Genomic DNA, 18008 nt, shown 5'->3' on the forward strand with positions numbered 1-18008 from the left:
TTTCATACTAGGATCTATTGCAATTAAAGATGGAAAAAACCAGCAAAAAGGATGTGTAGTGATCTTCATTAGCAAGTTGCAGTAGGGCCTCCCCTACTCCTCCCATGATATGGACAACAGTGTGACGTCTAAGCCCCCTCCAAGCCAGAAATAAAGGTAAAATCTGTATTTAGACACGGTGTTTCCTTCAGGACTATACAATACTCAATTTAAAATCTAACAAGAGAAATGGAAGGCAACAGGTATCCCCACTCCGTGTCTATGACTGCGACTTTGTGGGTGTCGACACAGAGAAGCGCGCGTGTACGCGCCGTAGTATACTTAAACTGGTAGAATTTTTATCCATTTGGAACGGCGGTTGACCCACCTTAGGTATTGTGAACGCTTATGCAGGAAGCCAGCGCTTAATATTTCTTATTCGTATAAAGTTGGCGCTTTTATTTCATCTGCCTTTTAATGTTCATATACAAGGACAGGCGGCGAAGCGTGGTTTTTCCGTTTGGGTACGCAAGGGAGGGCGTAGTGAAACGAGCCTCTACGGGGATGTGGGCATGCTCCTCCAGAAAACTGTTATTTTTAGGGCCTCGGGATTGCCATTTCCCATTTTTTTCCAGGGAGAAGTTTCATAAATCAAAGCATGGGAAAACGCTAACTATTCAGTAACTTTGTTGTTTATATGTTAGCCTTTGGTACTACTGATATAAGTGTATATTGGACGGTGTATTACAAACTGTAAATGTGGCTACAGGAACTTAAGGGCGAGACGTCTCCCCTTACGACGCAGACGACGGGAAAATACGGAAACTAGATTGTCAATATCCACATTCTTGTGCTTGTCAGTATGTGGAATATTGCCAAAGAGGACAGCCTCTCCTCACTCGAAGAGGGGTTTTCAGTCTCTTCATGCCGCTAAAACTGCGTTCAGTAGCGCAGGTTGACACAAGTGTCTCGGCCATCACAGTTGTGATGACTGGGTTTTGAACTCTCATAACAAAATAAATAGTGCAATATTCACACAGTTTTCTTTTACTTGAAATAGCAGCAATAATAAGAGAAAACACCTGCATGTATATTAGTCGCTTTTCGCAAAAAAAATCTATAAGTACATAAATAAATAAGTCAAATAACTAAATAAACAAAATATTTTGTTTAAGATTTTCGAGGTACGCACGTTCGCTATGGTCGCTACGCCCCTGAAGGATGCTCGTCAAAGAATTGGAGAATTGGACCGGATGGGCCTCTCCTCGTGTACCATTTGGGGTGGTAGATGACATGAGCTCTGCTTGTGTTTGTATTAGCAAAAGTCAGGAGCCCATTACCCTGCAAAGTCAGGAGCCCAATGGGCTCCTGCAAAAGTTTAGTTCAGAAAGGAATTTTTCATACCAAACTGAGCAGAATTGTAAAGTTTCGTTGAGATATGATTTAAACTCGAGGAATTATAGTAAAATCCCGGTCATAAGCCCCCCCCCCCCCCCCCGCGCTTATAAGCTCCCTCAGTTATAGGCCCATTTATTTTATTCCGGTTTAAGCCCCTCCCTTCCGCATTATGGGCAATCATTATGAAGACACCCTCGCCAGAAAAAAGGTACTGTATTCCTTTAATTTATAATATCCCAGCTCATAAGCTAAAGCTCCCCAACCCTTCTTTGACTTGCTAATAAAGTTACATTCACAGAACAATCCGGCAAGTAGAGTACGTAGCAATATGATTTTTGCTATATGATCGACATCAAAGCCTAATCTTGTTTTGTTATGTTCCAGTTAATTACAGTTTTGAATTGGTCTAATAGTGAAATTACTGAAATATAAGTACGTTTTCTTTACATCAACTTGTTTCGAAGCATTTTTTTATTCCGCTTACAAGCTCCTCCCCTAGATATAAGCCCACCTTGCCCCCTCCCCCCCCCCCCCCACCCCCGATATAAGCTCACCCAAAACCCCTTACGAATGAGACCATGTAGGGCAAAACCGGCAACCGGGCCGTTTTCGTTTTTTATCGAGCCGTTGCGTGACAAATGCATTACCCGGAAAGACTGGGTCGAGTATGTACGCTGACTTGTTGCTCGTTGTGTTCGACACGTATACACGGAACTTGGAGGAATTTTGACGTGAAAGTTTCCTTTTGAGTTTTTTTGTCCCTCGATAGCATTTTACGCTTCTTGTCGCAAAATGGAAGCAAAATATAACCTTCGAAGCCCAGGTAGGTTTTCATACCGTGTAGCAAAACGCTTTTTATCAGAGAGAAAAACAAGTTTCATCATTAATACTAATTTTTAATACGTGAGGGGTTTAATTTTATAAGCTTATTTATTTGCTGCCTTCTAGGCGTCAAACGCTTGATGAGGGAAGCGAAGGAGCTTAATCAACCTACAGAGCTGTATTACGCTCAGCCTCTGGAGGTAAGCACTGCTTTCGAGTCGCAAAATTTCGACAAGCATTAACATATCCAAAAATGTATAACATTTTTGATTTCGTCATGTCATTAAATACCCTGTTAGACCCTGCTAGCAGAAGTCGTTCGCCTGTAGTATCTTGCGTAGTCGGCTTGTTTACTTCAGGGTAAAACAAGCCGATTGCGCGAAATATTAGAGACGCAAACGACTTCGTACATCACGTGCTTAAAGACTTGCTAGAAAGAAAGGCTCTGCTAGCGGTATATAGTTATTAAAAGATCTAGAAGATTCAACTGCTTGTACTACAGTGTACTGAGAACAGCACACATAAATTATTGACTATTTTTTCGGACAAGGCTCACAAGTTAGTTGTCAGCCTTTCCTTACATAGCGTGGATTGCATTAATTAATTAGCATTAATTGTAAAAAAGTTATAACATCAGTAATTATGCCCATCTCACTCTTCGTTGACTGAGTCAGGTTGAGCTGGATGGAAAATAGTGAGCTTACGCAACAGGATGGCTGAGGGAAGGGGACAGCGAAATATCATTGTGTGACCAACACGACATCTTAGTACCTTTACATTTTTAGGTGATTTTTGACTAAAACTGGTGTTCTCTCATCTGTGACAACCTGAAAACCACAAGCAGTAGGATTGTTACCATTTAGAGTCATGAATACTTGGCCGTCACATTGGTTACACAAGCACAATTTGCTGTCCCACCACATCAGCTGTCCTGTTGCGTAAACTCGCTAATATTTGGCTCTCGGTAATAGCATACTGTCTCACTGTGTTTGGTCCATTAATACCCTGCCGTTGAGCCAAATGCATTTATTTTCCTGTCCACCCCTCCCACTCAGTCAATAAAAACTAAATTTACATATCTTAATTGCTAGATACTTGAAAATGCTTTTGTCCATCGACAGGATAATTTGTTTGAGTGGCATTTCACTGTGCGTGGCCCTCCTGATAGCGACTTTGCTGGTGGACGATATCATGGTAGGATAACCCTGCCTCCAGAGTATCCCATGAAACCTCCCAGTATCATGTTGTTAACTGTGAGTATCTGAACAAATATTAGCCAGTAACCAGCTGAAATCTGTCACTTGTTTTGGTCCAAACAAAGCTCATACAGTCATCTTCTCTTCTAAAAATCCCTTTTAACATGGTCTTTCTTGTTCACTTAAATGAGAAATAATTGAGGAGTTGAGAGCATAACCGACCCAAATGACTTTTCAGATAGCTTTTTGTTGTTTTAGCTCAGAGTTTTTGCATGTGGCCTCTTGAAATCCCTCAGCAAACATTACTCCTATGTTTTGTCTACTGCCTTGGGCTTTATTTGTAATTAAAACCTCTGATTATGGGCAAGAATTTTGTTTTTTCTTTCTTTTCACAAAATGAATTGCAAAAGCAGTGGATAAAACATTGGACCAATATTTCTTGAAGGAATTCAAGGTTGCGTGCAAAAAGTGTCGTGAAAAGCTATCTGAAAAGTCATTTGGGCCGGTTGTGCTCACAGCCCTTCAATTTTAACATCGTCATTCATTGTCAGTGGCCCTTTCCAGCAGGAGAGGTGAAGTTTTCTGTCCACTCTAGCATTTCCATAATATTCTTCCAGTCTGTAAATTATTGTTGAAAACAGAACCTTTTTTCAGTTTTGGCCTTCCATCCATCATGCTACATGTAAAACAACATTTTTGGTCGGTAAAAATGGGTTGACAATTACCATGTGATCAGTTCATTCAGTTTTCTCCATTTACACTAGACTGGAAAAGCAGATCAATTTTGAAACAGTCACTGTGAACAGCACTTTCAAAAAGTCTGATTTGGTGATGATAAAGGATGTTCTAGTTTCTGAATTACTGTGGATGGTGTCTTCTGTAAGTGAGAAACAGAAGCACTACGACTACTAGCAGAATTGAAATAGGTGCGTAGGTAAGGTCGGCCAAACAGAAGCTTGCATTAGGTCTTTTACAGTAAGTCACAATAATAATGGTTTTCTTGGCCCAGCTCCCATGATGTTTTAATTTATACCTTTTTAATTTCAGCCAAATGGTAGATTTGAAGTTGGGAAGAAAATTTGTCTGAGTATGTCAGCACACCACCCTGAGACATGGCAGCCCTCATGGAGCAGTAAGTACCAGATGCTGGTTAAAATCATCTATTATAATTCTACCTCGGTCATTGTCATTAGTAAGTAATGGAAATTATGCAAAGTTCTCCAAATGGAAGCAACTCCTTTGCGGCATGTAGGGAGGAACTGAAGTGAGGGGATCAAGACTGCTGAAAGGATTAGTTTGATCCCACAAACCTGCTAGTTCATGGAGAAATACCATTAATGACAGTCCTTCCTCAGCAGAACAAGAATTAGTTGCATACTTTAAGGTGGCCGAATACAGTTTTTTAGTGTACAGGTGTTAGAAGACGTTATTTGGAAACTATGTACTTCTGGACGCCCAAAATTGGTATGGTGTAAGACCAACTAAGAAGAAATGTATTTTCGTACATCTTGTTGAGCTAAGTACCATTTCCATGGCAACGCAGCAAACTATTAAACGTCCAGTAGGTTTCCTTTATTTTTAGAAAATGTACTCATTAGATTTTTTCCATTTTTTGTCTCCAGAACAACTCACAAAACACTGACACAGTTGCACTATTTTCATGTAATTTTGACAGAGATATCTCCTGCAAATATTGATTTTGCATTTTCATGTTTTGTGAAGATACCCTCTGTTAGATTTAAGTTTCTCTTTGTAGGCGAATTACGCTTTTAGGGAACTATTTTCATGCCAAATTTCAGGGAATTCTAATGAGTGGTTCCTTAGAAAACAGTTCATTTCCACGAAAACAACCAGTCGCAATTTTTTGGTCAAATGCGCATGCGTGGTTTTATTTGGGTTTCATGGCAAAGATGAAAAGCATGCGAAAGGTCTTGGTGAATGTTTTTTTTTTGCTCGGAAAGAAAAGAAAAAGAGTCCAGAAATGAGAAACTTAGTTATTTAGGATCAAAACTTAACTTTATCGACCGCCGTATTTGCGTACCACAACCCTAGTGCGCGCTTAATAGCATCACTTAGAGAATCTGTAAAACGCGCGTAAACTGTGTTCAGCCACCTTAAGTGATATGATATAACATTCAATGACTTTGCATAACTTGTAGAATTTTTTACTTTTCTCCAATGTGTGCAAAGACTCTTCATGAAAATCTCCAGTCACAAGGCAACCACATGTATTATAGTTTTAAACTTCTCTTTGTAGCCCTGTATTTGACCAATTTGGGCACAACACCATTCCCTCAAAATTCATCTGTTTTAAGTAATATAGAAATTGTTGATCTGGTCAAGTTAAAGATCAATAAATTATTGTTTATTTTTGTTTATTTATGTTTATAGTCCGCACAGTGCTGATGGCCTTGATAGGATTCATGCCCACTCAGGGAGCGGGAGCAATAGGCTCCCTGGACTACACCCCTCAGGAGAGAAAGGTTCTAGCTAAAAAGTAAGTTCAGTGTATGTAAATTAGCAGTAATAAGAGATTACGGAGATACATTCCAAGGTTTTTTCTTTGTGGGGGAGGGGGAAGGGGGCACATGCCCTTGAATTTCTGGTGGAAACGAGCAATGGAAAAAAGCAATAGCGGCGGCTACATGGCAGTCCCAACAACATAAATTTTCATATTTTTCAGCGTGAAAGATGGGGAAACCGACCTGAAATTAGGATCGTGTTCTTCAAATGTGATAACTGTCTGTCCGACCTCCATCTTTTCATCCATCCATCCATCTGTCCATCTTAGTATAAGTTTCCTACTGCAATGTCTATGTTATTACGTTTTAGAGTTTTGGATAACTGGCTTTTGAGATAATTATGTAGATATGTAGTGCTAAAAGGGAACTTTATTCACCCACTTTCATTTGCTGTTTTTCTTTTTTATCATTATTATTCCTTTGTTTTATTTGTACTATTGAAATTGATTAACAGATCAAATGGCATTACATATGATATGGTTTTGTTTAGGTCACTAGACTGGACATGTAACGGTTGTGATGTGTGTATGAAGACTTCATTAGCAGAGCCCACAGGTAAGTAGAATGCTGCCATGGTGATTAAGTATAGATCTGCTGGGTTAATGTTGCTATGGTGATTAAGTATAGATCCGCTGGGTTTATCAGCTCATCAACCAATCAAAAGAATTGTTGTTGAACAAAGTAATGTTGCATTTCACAGGTGAATCATCCAAAGAAGCAGAAAAGGAAGCTACAGAGTTAGCTGCACAGATCACTTTTAAGGTATTTTAAAATGTTTAAACATGTCTCATCACAGGTCAAAATTCTTTTGGACAATATTTCATCTTCAAGGCTCACTCTGTGTTTTCCATTACTCTCATTACTTGCTCTATGAATATAAAGGATATTGAAAGAGGAACTGCTTAGTACATACTAGGTACTGGTAACTTTCTTTCAACTCAATCTAACAGGGGGAGAATGAAAAGGAGAAACCTTCCGGTGAAAGTACAGCAACTGCAACTTCTACAAGAGCAAGCCAGCAACGGGACCCGACATCAGGATTGAATTCTGCAGCAAATTCACCAATGGGAGTCTCTCCATGGAGTGTTAATTCAATGGGCATGCCTCCACAGTACTACGCTGCATATCAGTCAGCTTACCCATATTATGCCACAGGATACCCAATGTACAACATGATGAATTCATATCCTCCAACTGCACAGGGCTATGCCTCATACCCAGCTACAGCAGTTAATCAAAATTTTACATCGCCAAATCAGGCACAGACTGTTCTTACATCATCCAATCAGAATACAGGAAATAATAGCACTGCCAGTAATGTTCGGCAGAGGACAGCTGTCAATCAAGCTACTGCGGGTCAGAACTCTCCACAAGCTGCACCTGTTGCAGGAAGTCCATCTCAGAATAATCCTGTTGTTGTTGATACTCGACCTCGCATAACACAAAGCGGCATGTTCTCGTTAATTGTGTTGTGGGTAATAGCTGTGTCTATCATTGCACTGGTTTGTAGAAGACTCTATGTGGTGTCGTAAAAAATAATATCTGGCTTCAAACTTTTGCTCTTTAACACTGTGATAATTTATTTATCAGAAAAAAGATGTAGATAACTTAGTTGAGAACCCAAGCTTCTCCAGTAACATGATTACCAGTAATAAATTGTTGTAGATAGCAATTTCAACAAGAGATGAAAAATATGAGTGCTCATGTTGACCTTTTTACATCCCATAGTTTGTGCATTTGTTTACATCTATATAGATACTTGCGGGTGATAAATTTTTAAATTATTATTATTATTATTATTATTATTATTATTATTATTATTATTATTATTATTATTATTATTATAGCTTAAATACAGGCTGTAACTGGGTTTATTGAAAACATGATGATTGGATAAACAAATGCGATTTCACAGTTTGGGTTGGCTTAACGGCCATGGTATATGAGTCATTATAACCCACCCATTAATTTTCGCGCGATTTTATTGACTACTTTACGTCACGTGGTGCAAATTCACAGGACGGTTATCACGCGATAACCCCCGCCTGCGTCGATATTTGCCCTCCTGTTATTTCCATTGAAAAGAAACAAAGCCAATGGAAAAAAGCCAGCTCAAAATTTTTTACCTTTTCATCTTTATTATTTTATGTGGAAGAAAAACAAACTCGTTTTTTAGATTTCCAGTCATGTTTACAGCAAAAAGCTGGTGGCAAATGCTGTTCCGGAAAGTATAAAATTGTCAACGAAACATGCTGTCAACGTCTTTGAAGGTGAAGAAAGTTACGAGTAGACTTTCAGATTTAGTCCTACGCAAACTGAGTCAGTTTGTCAAATTTTGGTCCTTGTTTACGTCAATCGCGCGCATCTGCCATCAGATCAGCACTGACTTTTTTACGAGCGGTTTTTGCGCAATGTAAAAATTAATAGGAGGGTTATAAAATAAATCAACCCCTTTCTGGCTTGCTGGTATGTCGCCTGATAATGTCCTTGGCTGAGAGATTGTCCTCAAAATTTCATATTTGCCCTCGAAGCTTCGCTTCTCAGCCAAATATTCATTTTTCGGACAATCCCTCAGCCGCAGACATTATCAGCCAACATACCAGCCGCCTGAAGAGGTTTATTTACTAATTATACCATTCTCAAGCAGTAGCAGCCATTAAATTGTTTTCTGAATTTGTTCTTGCAAAGCAAAACAAGCAAGATCTAGCAATATTTCTTGGTTGTTTTAAATGAAACAGTAATTCCACTCGCACTTGCTGGATATGGTGTGATTATAGCCAACTCAATCCTACACGCCTCCTTGGGTGTCTATCATCTCATATCCAACACTCGCTTGTGAAATAATTGTTAAATATTTTCTGTGTATAAACTTCCATGGAATGTTCAAATAGAAAATTCAAAGACAAAAGAAAACGACAGAGGTAAAAGACTACTGTCTTTATTTGAATGGGTTCACTCACACGAAAAGATATTTATATAAAAAGAACTCCAAAATTTCAGAAAATATATCTCAAGAGGAAAGGGGAGGAACAATGGTATTTTTTGGAACAATATTGAGGGATTCATGGATGTCGTTGGAATATATTGGTTGCTCACAATCTTAGTCTCTTTTTTGGCAAGCTCAGCCCAAAATGATCACTTTAATAGTTTTGATAGGATTACATAATAAAAGCATTATTACTAATAATTTTGATTTTCCCATGATAGCGAGAATTATCAACATCTTGGTTTGTGTTATCTGTGGGAGCCAAACATTTAAAATGACAGCTGTAAAAACGGTGTTATCAATTGGATGGGGATGTATATCTAAATAAAACTGATTTTAAAAAATATGTTTTATGTGTATATTTTTTTATTATTTGGGTGGCGCCGGCTGGAACATGTGTCCAAGTATCATTGTTAGGCGCATTTGATCATATGCACATGCTTATTTGCGCCATCCAAATATTAATTATTAATTATTATTACCCTCAGACCGTGGAATAATGTCAGTAACAAAAACAACAACAACAACTTTATTTATCCACGGTAAAAAAATCATCAGGCAATGACAAAAAATATTAAAAATTGAGATATGTCCAGAGATGAAAGCCACGCTAATGGAATGCATCAACTGTATGATACACATCACAAAGTGTCCGCTATCCTAAATTCTTACTAAAACACAAATAATTTTGTAAAACACGAAGTCATATGAAAACGACAAAAAGGTCTGTCTTATATAAAGGACCCAAATCAGGGTTAGGTGCATTTCTGGACATAAGTGAGCTCGCTGGTGGCAAAGCAGTCCAGTGCTAACCAGCGTAGCTGGTGTAATCGGGGAAAAAGTAAGAGAAGAATGGAGGGACTGGGGAGAGGGAACCCTCTCCTTAGTCCCCCCTTTGTCTCACTTTTTCTCGCTCCTTCTCCCCCGTTACGCCTGGATCCAATCCGTGACTGTGCAGATCCCTTGGCCCTGCGGACAGGTGAAGGGTGCCACTGGTAAGGTACGAGCAGTTGCCCTTTCTTTCCGTCGCCTGCGTTTTTCCTGTGCAGCTCTGTTAGTGAAATACACTCAAGAGAAATACCCGCTCGATGTAGGAAGGACGAGAACTTTTCTATCCAAAGGAAAAGAAGAGAGAAAAAGTGCAGTGGAACTCGGTTAATACGGACGCCACAAGTCCGTTTTAAGTGGGTTCTCAGAATACATGACATTGACACGTTTTCGATACAAAGCGTCTTTCATTTCTTTACCGGAGTTAAGCATATTGAAATATATAGAAATATATTGAAGAGTTGTTCGCACGAGGTATACCTGGAGCTAGTTAATTTAGGTCAGGCATTCCACTTGCCTATTTATGACCTGAAGTAGCTTCTTCTAAAGAAAAAAACAAACCTAGGACAACAGTGCAAAAATCTATACCCTATTTATTACCTAAATGGCGGCAAAGTGGCTAAAATCGATACCCTATTTATGACCAAAACAGCCGAAAAACCATACCCTTTGGCGCCGCACATACCTATATAGCCGATATAAGGGAGTACCCCCCCCCCCCCCGGGCCTTTACGAAACAATTGCCGTTGGAGCGCGCGCATCCCACCCTTTGTTGCTACGTAATAATTAGCTAATTGAACTTCTTTTCGTGGAAGCGTGCAGAATTAAGTATGGGTAGATTAGGTTAAATGCTTAAAAGTGCTACCATGTTACCCAGTCTATCAAATCAGACTGGAGAATCTTCACTGCTTCGCAGACTTCTGGGGAGCAGCGGAAACTCGAATGCTTTACTTGGTAAAAACTTGTCTCCAGAGAGAAGAAAAGCTCAACAAGCCGTACTAGACTCCATGCTTGATCCTTGTTCAGTCGAGGGAATGGCTGCGATGGAGGTTCAAGAGCCACACAAATCTTCCTGTTTTGCCAATCTTCAAAAGCTGCGCGCTGAGTTAGCTAACACGCCAGTGCCTGCGTCTTCACGTGATTTGTGCAACACCGGTAGAATTATTGCTGTACAGGAGATGAAACAAACAGAACAACAGGAAAATAATAACGCTGACACGCTGACACAAGGGAAGGATTGTCGTCCACTAAAATCTCTTCACTGGAAAGCGCTCGGTAGGTCCCCGACAGAGTATAGCAAAAGACACCACTGCGAGGGCAATTCATCGAAGTGTGAAAAATGTCGACGTGTGATGGAAGTGAGAAAGGCCACAGAGAGGTTTGAAGCAAAACGAGCGGCAAAGCAAGCATTGCAAGAAAGCAAAACTAACGCAAAAGCACTGGAAGAAGCGAAAAGCGAGGCTCCGGATGGGGAACAGAGAATCAAACGAGAAGAGCGCTTTTGTAGAATCGCTGGACCAAACGCACGAACTGTGGTTCAAATGTCAAAAAGCGCGTCAATTGAGGACATCAGCCTCTTTCCGATTGGTGGAGACTCTACGTGGGCACAATCCGTGCTCGGCGAGTTGCCCAATGGGCATCCTATTGATTTCAATGAGCACATTGCATTCATTGATGGCGAGTTCGACCTTAAACGCTGTCAACGGAATATTCCAAGCTGTGTATCTGAACTGAAGTTTGTACGCGAGTATATGGACGACGAACCGGACTTCGAGTCCGAGAAAATAGCGTCGTGGGAACTAGCCCCCAGATCGCAGACAAACATTGTGTTCATTCCACCTAACTGGTGTGAATGGGAATACGTCGCACCCACACCCCCTGAGCCAAGATTTCGGATTATTGATACGAGCTGTGGGGAAAATGATGCCTTCTCGAATAGTACAGAGAGTCGAGGTTTGGCGTCGCTGCGTAAGCTTATTTCGGGCAAGGCTCAAGTTACAGAAGTTATAGAACTCAAAGACACTGTGAACACAACAAGATGGAATGATGTTGTGATGACTCTAGAAGAATTGGATGAAATGGACAGTGTCCAGTCTGATTCTGAATTTGAGGAAATTACTGTTTGTTAAATCTGCGATCTCTTGTTACTGGCGAGTGCGTCCAAAGAAGTGACCTGCGAAAGTTGACTACCTTGTAAAATATAGCAAAAGGAATCAAAATAAAACAACATATATATAGTTCACCAGGCTTAAAATATTACATCACATTTCCTTTCATTTCTTTGCCAGCTCCTTACAGTTCGAATCCTCGAAGTCCTTGTCCTGGGCAATGATAGCTTTCCACAAAGTTAATTAAGAATTTGTTGTCGTTGTTGGTGAACTTATCATTGAAAACTAATCGACGGTGTGGTGAGGTGAAAATTAAACTGAGTACGTCAAATGCTGCAAGCCACGAGAAACGCGTTTGTGGATTAAAGAAAGAAGAAAGTACTTTTCCCTTTCTCTCCACAATCCCTCCTCGCTCATTTTTCTAATGAAAACGTAACGTCAGTTACTGACTTCTTATCTCACATATAAAGCTTGGTAATCAGTGAAATCAGGTAATAGAGAGAATGATGTAGTAATCAGTGAATGACACAGGTATACGCGGAAAAAAATTATTCGAGTGCTCCTATCAGGAGTTGAACCTAAGACCTTCCGATTTACTAGATTAATACATCATTCTCATTTCAAGTTTAGTTCACCAGGCTTAACATATTCCATCATATCGTTTCCATTGCGCATAAGCCACATATTGATATTCCAATCCCAGCAGTATGCAGGATGTTTGTCCCATGAACCAAGTTTAATGGCCTTAGCTCCCACGCGTCTTCTGTAGCTCAGTGGTAGAGCATGTGAACTAGTAATCGGAAGGTCTTAGGTTCGACTCCTGATAGGAGAACTCGAGTTTTTTTTCCGAGTATGCCTGTGTCACTTTCCCGAATAACACATCATTCTTAAGAAAAAAATCATACCTCACGATGATTCTATCGAAGAAGCTGTAATCGAGTTGTTATTCAGCACATCCCGTCCAACAAAACACAAAATTAAATAAAATTAAAAGAGGGTCATCATGTTTGTTATCATAGTACAGGACTGTAATATATTCCCACTTGGCTAGGTTGTGAAAGCGGTATCAAAAAATAAATTTTTAAAAAACTCTTGAGCATAAGAGAGAAACACCCGTTATTTCCAGGTTCAAAAATCTAGGGAAAATAACGCAGTTAAGGAGGGTGCCACCTAACACATGTAGAGGTATTTTTGCGCAGTTTTCGACTTTGCGGTAAAAGCAGTTTCTAACTGGGACTGCTGGAACCCAAAAACAAAATGGGAGGGGGTGGGGGAGCCAGGCAATTTTCAGAGAGAATTAAGTAGCAACAATTCTAAAAAGCGTAAAAATAAAAATGTATGGAATTTTAGGCCAAATTGAAACTTAAGTATCTCTGAAAAATGCGTGGTTTCCCCTAATTTCTATTTCGGATCCCAAAAATCCTTGCCAAGAACTTCTCTTTCCGCGTAGTTATAAACCGCGCAAAAATCTCTTTGTTTTAGCAGGCACCGCCGTTTAACAAACCCGAGTTTCTCGGGCCATGCTGAGATGCGCAGAACATTTGCGCAGTAGCAAAAGAACGAACCGTCCTTAATAAAACAACTGAACAAGTCTTAACCGTGCCTTGTCCGTAACCGTGCCGATCGTCAGTTCAATGCGTGCGCTATAACGAAACAAAGCACAGTTGAGATTTTGGTTTTCTTAACTTTGAAGTTAACAGCTGTATTGTTTCTTCTATAGTTTTCGAGAAAAAAAAAGCATGGTTTGCAACGACTCACAAAGAGCCTTTAGTGCACTTTGTTCTGTTATAACGCACGCAAGGAAGTGATGAGTGCACAAAAAAAGTGTAGGGTGAAACACGAGTCGCACACAGGTTTCACCCTTCCTCTTGAAACAAGCACGGTTAAAGCTTCATCTGCTTAAAAACTTGTTTCGCGTACATCTGTAGACATTTAGTACAAAACATGAAAACAAGTTTTTTCCCAACTTTAACTTGCGCTTAAGCTTGGGCTTGGCATGAAATGGCGCCGCAGATTATAAAATGTTTGCGTCAACACTGTGTTTTGTTTTACAAATGCGGGCTTAATTTCAGTCAACACTTTTTAAATTTTGCAGAGTAGCTGCACTAGTTTGATCATGAAAGTTCCCTTTTGGTTTGCGAAAAAGCGAGATTTGTAAAAATCAAGAAGCAACTCTTAAGCGGCTCGCATTTTAGGATTTCATCCACTGACTCAAAAGTTGGAACACATTGAAATACGCGAGCTCCTACTCCGTAAAAACTAAAATCTTAAACTAAGATTTTACCTTACGTTTCCCGTCTTATGCAAGACCACCACCACATTAAATTGAGACGGTGATCATCTTATTTTAACACAGGAGATCTCAAATGAAGACTATCGGAGTCTCAGTTAGTATATAAGATAAAAAATCGTCTTAAATATTGTCTTTAAATCGTCTTCATTTGAGAAGCGCTTATCTTAATCAACATTGAGGCATCTTACTTTAAGAAAGACCAGTCTTAATTATATTTATCTGAGTCGATGGGGTCCTTATTTTAAGACGTTTTTTGGTCTTGTGGAAATTTTAAGACGCCTAAGCAGGCTATAAGATACTGCCATCCTACGTAAGATGCAATACGCCTTAAGCTGGCGACACACCTGGCATTTTATACGACGATCGCAGCGAATTTGATCGCCAGCGAAAATCGCGAGTGATTTTCGCCACCGATTGATGCGGACACACCTGGCGATTTTTTTTCGCCGATCGCGGCGTTGTTCCTGTGATAAACCCGCCCAACCTGACTGACTGACTCCCCTATACGGGGACGTGCCGCTGGATAGGGTATGGTTTTTGGCCCCTCTGTTCTGAACAGGGTATATAATTTCAAGCGAGTCTGTCCCGGACCCGTCCTAGACAGGGTATGGTTGCAGGACTGTCGTCGAGTATTTGCCAGTCCGAAATCAGAGACGTTAGTCTGCATTTATTTTAGTGAACAAGGCTTCGCGTCAATTGAGTTTCCACTTAAGGTTCACTGCTGTTAATGCGAAATTTTGGGATTTTTCGCCATCACTTCTAAGAAGTGTATTATTTTATCTGTTGTGATTGGTATTTGCGTTTCAATGCGTGGAACATCACGTCCGGTAAGTGACAGTGGGCCTTTAAATGTTATTACTATTACCAATAAACACTTGTGTAACACAAGAGCTAGATGTTGTCCTCTGTCCTACATAGGGTCTTAAAATTGAGGACATTGTCCTACACAGGGTAGGTATTTAAGGTTATTTTCGTCCTAAACAGGGTCAGGGTTTCAACCCCCCGGCGGCACCCCTATACCCAAACATGGGTCAAGTGCCCCCCCGGGGAACGGGCACATTTGGCGAATTTAATCGCCGATATCTGACATGCCATATATTGGCGATTTAATACGCCGATCTCTACTCTCACCATTTTAGTTCTCGGTAAAAAAAAAAAATAAATAAATAAATAAAAAAAGGCTAACTTGGAAGAAATAGAAAATTCCAACACAAAAGGATCCAAATTTTGGAAAGCCCTTCCTGATTGGTTCATTAAAAAAATGCAGACCTCATAGGGAACAGGACTTCTCTTCTGATTGGTTGATTTTGATCCAAACTCTGCAGACGCGGAGTCTGGGCTGGAGTGTGGAGCTTTGATTCATCGCAAACTCTCACCTTGTTCAGACTTAAAGCAAGCCGTCAATATTTTTCAAGCAGCAGAGAGTGGAGAATTTACAAGAATTTCGAGACAACAACTTCAATATTCAAATGAGAAGACATCTGGACGTCAAATACGGTCTAAAGCCTCGGCTAAACGTTGTAACTATACACGAACTTAACCGCATGCACTGCACACCCAGCGGAATGAAAATGGAATGAAGAAATTACTGTCGCTTCCTAAACCGCCTGTTTTTTGAAAACTAAGATGAGTCCTGCAATTCTGCTGCGTCACCGATCAAAGGAATGAGTGTAGTGACAATTCAGACAAAATGCAATGTAAAGTTTATAATTTACGGGACTTTTAAGACCAACAAAACAGTATTTAAAATGCCGCGGCCCGACCTCTGTTTTCCTGCAAATTTACGGTAAGCGGATTTGTATAAGTTGTGTCATTTCAGGTTTGGTTTAATAAAGTACTATGGATTGAAATTTGTTGTGTTTTCATTGCTGCATGTATCATGTTCAAGCTTAACAGTATTAAACGCTCCCTGTTTTTGAATGTAGGCTTAATAGTGACCGTTGCATTTAGATTGAAGATTTCTTCCTTGCTTCGAAACTTAAATTGAGATTCTAAAGCATCTAGAATAAGATTGTTCAAATCTTGAGTTAAGATGAAAATATGACTTACCACAGCACTTTGAATCTAAGAAAAAATCATCTTAATCTAAGACGCCATCATCGTATAAATAAGAAGAAAATCGTCTTATCCTAAGATAAATCGTCTTCAAATGAGATTTACGCGCTGTCTTACCACAGCACCAGAATTAAGTGTAGAAAACGTCTTAAAGTAAGATTTTAGTTTTTACGGAGTACTCCAATAAAGGAAAGGATTAAAAATCACCATGCCATTAAAAAATCCAGAAGTCACCTGACATAGTAACAAACGTCTTCACCGGTCACCTGGCAATGAATCAAAACAACACTTTAACTCCACAATATCACATTTATTCGATATAAAGCCGTACATTTACAGAAGTATACTTTTTACAATATTTACAAACAATACAGTTCAATTTGTCCAGATTTCTGACACTATCATTGAAAACATTACAAACTGTAAACCCAGCCTGTCAAAAATGAGAGTATAACTTATGCTCTGAAAGTAAACAAACACAATGACTCGTTTTGATTTGATATTTACAAAGCTTTCTTTTCTTTGTTTCGTGTATACAGCCTGTCCATGTAACAGGTTTAATAGTACTGGTAAATGTACATATTTAGTTACAAAGATAAACTTCAAAAAACACAGAGTAAACAGCATACGAAAGAAACGAGCACGCCTTCTTTGAAGCTTTTTCATGGCTTCAATGCTCTAAAACATAACTAACTTTCCTTGCTTTCACAAAAAGGAAACGATGGCAAAAAAAAAAAAACCTACTGGCCGTTCAGTGTCACGGCACAAATGAAGCGTTGCATTCATACATCCGAAGCGTTCTTCACAAAATACAAAACTCCATCTTTGGAACAGACCACAGTTTGTACTGATTTTCTCAGTCTGCTACCTGACTCATGAAAACTCACATTTTATATCCTCACGAAAACAAAATGGCAAAAGGATAAACATGAATGAAAGCATCAAACCTTTATGACTGGTTGGCTAAACTGCTTCTACATATGAGCACGCTCTGTGTTTTTAAAAGTATATTTAAATGTCTCCTAATTAAACCTCCGTATTGCTTTCACTCCGTAAAATCTAAAGCCTTACATGTGGCACATGGTGAGAAAACGTCGCCGGCTTCCTCACTAGAGATTCAAATCCGCCCGTTTTGATTCTGTTAATATGTATCTGTGTTGCACAGAATTATTTAACCATTTTTTTTGATGGGGCCCTTTTCTGATAACTAATTTTCTTTGAAAAGCATAAATAAATTTTTAATTTTTATGTTTTTGAAGGAAAAAAATATTGGCTGAATAATGCGCCGATCAAATCGAAACTTCAACATCCCCCCCCCGGGCAAACCCCGGGCATTTGACAATTTTCTGTGCCCAGGAGTGGGGAATTTGACGGGTAAGGCCTTCCCGGGGGTGGGGAATTTGACCTTGCCTGGGTGGGGTGGGGAAAATTGAACCGGAAGTGTCAGGTTTCAAATCGCTTTTTTTTGGGGGGGTGGGGGGGGGGGGGGCGCCGAAGTCGCTAACAGCTATAAACACGTGTTTGGACGAGATGGAAGGGTTTAAAGGAAGAGATACAGCATTACAAAAAAAGCTTACAAAAAAGGTCTTCAAAAGTGAGAGTGCTTAAATATTAATTATTTTTATAGATTGTGTATAAACGATGTAGATTTTTTATACAATGAGTCAAGCTGCGGCTTTGTCCCGCAGTGAATAGTGAAAGAAATAAACACTGTCGAATGAAAAACCGCCGCTTTGGCTTAAACTGCAGAATACCCTGCCACTCGAACAGTCTACGTACAACCTTTGCCGTGTTTCGGAGTTAGAACAGCTTACACTTGCT

The 18008-nt window shown here is 39.7% G+C and overlaps 1 protein-coding gene across 1 annotated transcript; it reads left to right on the plus strand.

Moving 5' to 3' along the window:
* Positions 1 to 2071: 2071 nt before the first annotated feature.
* LOC146466545 (uncharacterized) lies at positions 2072 to 9104 on the plus strand. The gene is made up of 8 exons (XM_085127266.1): positions 2072 to 2200; positions 2326 to 2399; positions 3321 to 3452; positions 4443 to 4527; positions 5787 to 5892; positions 6408 to 6472; positions 6618 to 6679; positions 6868 to 9104. The coding sequence occupies exons 1-8, from the start codon at positions 2170 to 2172 to the stop codon at positions 7447 to 7449; spliced, it is 1137 nt and encodes a 378-aa protein (XP_084983392.1). The 5' UTR covers positions 2072 to 2169; the 3' UTR covers positions 7450 to 9104.
* Positions 9105 to 18008: the final 8904 nt, after the last annotated feature.

The sequence above is a fragment of the Pavona decussata genome, unplaced genomic scaffold (assembly GCF_977016875.1).
Source record: "Pavona decussata unplaced genomic scaffold, jaPavDecu1.1 SCAFFOLD_143, whole genome shotgun sequence".
Lineage (NCBI taxonomy): Eukaryota > Metazoa > Cnidaria > Anthozoa > Scleractinia > Agariciidae > Pavona > Pavona decussata.